The sequence below is a fragment of the Ammodytes marinus genome (genome assembly GCF_949987685.1).
Source record: "Ammodytes marinus genome assembly, contig: scaffold_54, whole genome shotgun sequence".
Lineage (NCBI taxonomy): Eukaryota > Metazoa > Chordata > Actinopteri > Uranoscopiformes > Ammodytidae > Ammodytes > Ammodytes marinus.
Genome location: NW_027648095.1, coordinates 7501 through 12500, shown reverse-complemented (window position 1 = coordinate 12500; position 5000 = coordinate 7501). Strand labels below are relative to the sequence as shown.

General features: G+C 45.1%; 1 protein-coding gene across 1 annotated transcript in view; it reads right to left on the bottom strand.

Annotated features, from left to right (window-relative positions):
• prph2b (peripherin 2b (retinal degeneration, slow)) overlaps nt 1–2975 on the bottom strand; it is a gene marked incomplete at both ends in the record, with an annotated part of 9832 nt that extends 6857 nt beyond the window's left edge. The window contains one exon of the mRNA XM_080054942.1: nt 2395–2975. Coding sequence (XP_079911068.1) covers nt 2395–2975 — 581 coding nt within the window. The remainder of the gene's footprint in view (nt 1–2394) is intronic.
• Between the last annotated feature and the right edge of the window lie 2025 nt (nt 2976–5000).

Genomic DNA, 5000 nt, shown 5'->3' with positions numbered 1-5000 from the left:
AGATAGATAGATAGATAGATCAGACAGGTTTCTTGTCCATAACTTTTATTGTCTGATTCTATATTTGAATCAAAATGTTGAAATGCTTCTGACCATGATGTGATGCAAAATGAAAAATGTGAGAAAATCATTGACCTTCTTCACAACGTACTTTTAGTTTGTGTTTATTCTAGCGCCCCCTTTGGACAAAGTTCCTCTGAGATACTTTAAGCTGACTGTCAGAAGTTATTATCCAGGATGATGCCTTGGCTTTAATAGGCAAGTTTGTCTTCACAATGACATTGTGACACGAAATGATCATGAATCATTTAAATTCATTCATTTCACTATCGATTAAACTAACTTTTATCAAGGGTGGTAATATGCCCTAGAGTTATATAGGTTCCTCCCAGTAACCATGACATCTCTGGTTCCTCCTCCCAGTAACCATGACATCTCTGGTTCCTCCTCCCAGTAACCATGACATCTCTGGTTCCTCCTCCCAGTAACCATGACATCTCTGGTTCCTCCTCCCAGTAACCATGACATCTCTGGTTCCTCCTCCCAGTAACCGTGAGGTCTCTGGTTCCTCCTCCCAGTAACCATGAGGTCTCTGGTTCCTCCCAGTAACCGTGAGGTATCTGGTTCCTCCCAGTAACCGTGAGGTCTCTGGTTCCTCCTCCCAGTAACCGTGAGGTCTCTGGTTCCTCCCAGTAACCATGAGGTCTCTGGTTGGATCCTCGGCACCGGACAGGAGGGTCTGACGGTTATTCCAGTGAGAGGGGGCAGAACACTTGAAGGCCCTTTTACCTCTGAGCAAACTGGGATGTGACCATAGTTATGTAGCTATGGTTCCTCCCAGTAACCATGAGGTTATTACCATAGTTATGTAGCTGCTAGTTTGTCTCCAGTGCTTTGTGGAAAGAAGCGTGGGACCTTCATCACCAGTGACTGCTGTCGGAGCATCAGAAACAGTCTTGATGTGCTGAGACCTTCACCAATGGGAGACACGTTTTCAGGACATGAACAACGATAAGTAACATTTTACAGTTTACCTGAAATCACCTGGTGGATCGAAACATACCAGTCGTCCCATAAAAAAACAAGTTAAATTACTATATTACAAGAGGCTACATTGAAATTCATATTTTCTCATCTCCCCTCTCAAGTCCCCACACTCCAGAGGGGGTCAGAGCGCAGGGTCAGCCATAGTACAGACAGACAGACAGACACACTCCAGAGGGGGTCCTCACACAGGGTCAGCCATAGTACAGACAGACACACTCCAGAGGGGGTTCTCACACTGGGTCAGCCATAGTACAGTGCCCCTGAAGCAGTTTGGGGTTAAGTGTCTTGCTCAAGGACACAATGGTAGAAATGTTGGGCACCGTTGATGTAATAGCAGACACCACTAGTTTTACTACTAACACCCTCCTGTCCGGTGCCGGGGATCCAACCAGATACCTCATGGTTACTGGGAGGAACCAGAGACCTCATGGTTACTGGGAGGAGGAACCGGAGACCTCATGGTTACTGGGAGGAACCAGAGACCTCATGGTTACTGGGAGGAGGAACCAGAGACCTCATTGTTACTGAGAGGAACCAGAGACCTCATGGTTACTGGGAGGAGGAACCAGAGACCTCATGGTTACTGGGAGGAACCAGAGACCTCATGGTTACTGGGAGGAACCTTGATAACTCTAGGACATCCCAACACCCCAGCCATCTTTGGAGTACAGGGTGCTGTGTTGGGGCAGTGTAGGGTAGAGGTGGGACAAAAAAATATATTGTGACATTGTTGTCATTTCTCTTGTGTCACGTTATAGATTCACTAACGGATTTCCTCTTCTGCTGTGTTGAAAGTCACTGTTTAAAGGCTCATGATGCAACATGTCACAGTGTTTTATGTGCGATTGGCCAGTTTGTGATGCACACACTAACGAGTCTGATGAGCTTTTCATGTCAGTTCTGGGAATGAATGAACAATTCCTTTTGGCTTCTTATTGGTAGTTTTTCTTCTCCAGTTACACAGATAGTGATGCTTTGTAGATCTAATTTCTTGCAATAAATCGATAAATGCAAATATATACGATATTATCGTTATCAAGGGCCATATATGTTCACAGTTTTGTATCTTATGTGCAGTGTATTGTGTGTGTGTGTTGGGACTTGTGAATGGTTGTCTATTGGAGTTAGGGTGTGTGTGTTGTGTGTATTGGGTGTGTAAGGGTTAGGGTTAGTGTGTGTGTGTGTGTGTGTGTGTGTGTGTGTGTGTGTTGTGTGTATTGGTTATTGTTAGTGTGTGTGTGTGTGTGTGTGTGTTATGTGTATTGGTTAGGGTTAGTGTGTGTGTGTGTGTGTGTGTTGTGTGTATTGGTTAGGGTTATGGTTATTGTGTATGTCTTGTGTACTCACTCTTTGACGAGGTCGTTGCTCATGTCCAGGTATCGGTTGCTGATCCACTGAACCTCAAACCAGTCTCTGTAGTGGTTGTTTCCACAGCAGCGGAACTCGATCTGCGTCATGTCCAGGGTCCTCTTCATGAAGCATCTCCCCGGCGTGTCCGTGTCCTTGTAGAACTTGATGCTGTTCTTCAGCCCTTCTGCCAGAGTGAGGTAGACAGAAAACTGCATCAGGAAGCAGAGCAGAGCCGTGAGGAACAGCAGCACGTTGAACACACAGCAGAACGTCAGGTACGGCTTCAGCATCGGTTTCCATTTCGCAAACTTCAGAGGGTCCAAAGAGTCGTGGCAAACTTTTCCCCCGAATCCGTTGACCCCACACGCGATCAAACCCATTAAGATCAAGAGGTTGGGCACCAGATGGCTCTCGTTGCTGTCCATCATCTCACTTCTCTTTCGTAGTTCGATCTTAAAGAATATCCCCAGGCCGAAGAGCAGGATGCCCACCATGACGGAGACCCAGTAGACCATCCACAGACCCTGGGCAAGCTTCACTCGCTTCTGCAGCGTGAACTTCACCGGCATGAACGGCATTTTGACGCCTCAGTGTTTGTGTCGCTAACACAACGCAAAAGAAATCTACAATCGATGAATGTCACGTCACGGAGAAAAAGTCAGATTCAGAATTCGTTAAATTCAGAGATTTAATCCGATCCACAAAGACTGGTCCAGAACTCTTGCTTTTATTCCCATAATGCCGAGCGGTAGGTCCATGCTATACTGGTGGGGGGGCATCCAGTCAAATCTTAAATATTCACATAAAAGCGTCAGAATGAGCTGGCGGTGGTATATCCTCAGGAACAAAGGTGTGAATGTGAGCGAGTGGAGAGTCTTGTTCCAAACCCTCAGCTGATCCCATTAGCTGAGCCTAACCAGAACCCTAACCCTCTAATCGCAGATTTACACATAATTGGTTTGATGTTAAGAAGCAGCTGAAGCTTCCTCCTCTGGGCTGCACAAGTGTCACAGTATTCAAACACACAGCCTAGGCTCTGTAAACGGGCATGGTGCTATAGCTACGGTGGGCCCTTTGTTTACATACAGGTTTACAGAGCTTACAGATGTCAAATATGGACTGAAAAATCTACAGTGAAGTCTGGAAAGTTAAAAATGTTTGTGAGTATCATGTTCCATGTGTATCAGATACTAATCACTAACCAATAACAGGGCTGTTAGGATGTTACAGAGTTATATAGGTTCCTCCCAGTAACCATGAGGTCTCTGGTTCCTCCCAGTAACCATGAGGTCTCTGGTTCCTCCTCCCAGTAACCATGAGGTCTCTGGTTCCTCCCAGTAACCATGAGGTCTCTGGTTCCTTCTCCCAGTAACCATGAGGTCTCTGGTTCCTCCTCCCAGTAACCATGAGGTCTCTGGTTCCTCCCAGTAACCATGAGGTCTCTGGTTCCTCCCAGTAACCATGAGGTCTCTGGTTCCTCCTCCCAGTAACCATGAGGTCTCTGGTTCCTCCTCCCAGTAACCATGAGGTCTCTGGTTGGATCCCCGGCACCGGACAGGAGGGTGTTGGTTGTAAAACTATAGTAAAAACTGCTCCAGGGGCGCTGTACTATGGCTGACCCTGTGTGAGGACCCCCTCTGGAGTGTGTCTGTCTGTCTGTCTGTCTGTGTGTCTGTCTGTGTGTCTGTCGGTACTATGGCTGACCCTGCGCTCTGACCCCCTCTGGAGTGTGGGGACTTGAGAGGGGAGATGAGAAAAGATGAATTTCAATGTAGCCTCTTGTACAAATGACTAATAAAGAAAACTTGACATATGGAATGAACTATTGGAACGCATCACTTCAACTATAAAAAACTATCTGGTTAATACATAACGTTTGTGTTTGTTGATATAGCTTTCCTTTCTCCATTACACACACAGTCAACACTACGATGTGTATCTGTGCCATCCAGGGTCTTAGCTGGATAGTAAATGTTCTTATTGTGGAGATAGGGTTAAGGTAAACCTCTTTACAGCTTACTACTCTGCATACTGCCCCCAGTGGTCAGGTTTGAGAAGGCAGGCATCCAGGATCTCTAGGCTGCTTACCGGTGCATTTTAAAACCTTAGAATACCATGGTAACGTCCATTCAAACGGTGAAACATTCATTTATTCAAAATTCTGTACGCAAAGCGAAATATGTCAGAAATATGTCAGGACTTTCTTTAGTTTTATGATTACCACTTACAGTTCATGGAATAAAAAATCCAGTATCTCAAAATATTTGAATATCAAATAAAACCTCAAAATAAGGGTTAGGGTTAGCCCTAAGGGGCTTTATATTAGAGAAATGTTGAACTTCTGAAAAGTATGTTTATTCTAGATTCATTTCACTTCATGTAATGAATCTAGAATATATGAGTTATGTTGATGGTATGTATCTGGAGCTTAGGAAGGTAAGGTGGAGCAGTTCACATGATCAAAGCTCTTTGGAGACTTTTGATGTTCAATCTGTCGACTGAACGATTCTCATAATTCTGTTAGTATGCTTCTGTCAAATACTTCATTACGATAGAGTCTCCTAGATACAGTCTCCTAGATACAGCCTCCTAGATACAGTCTC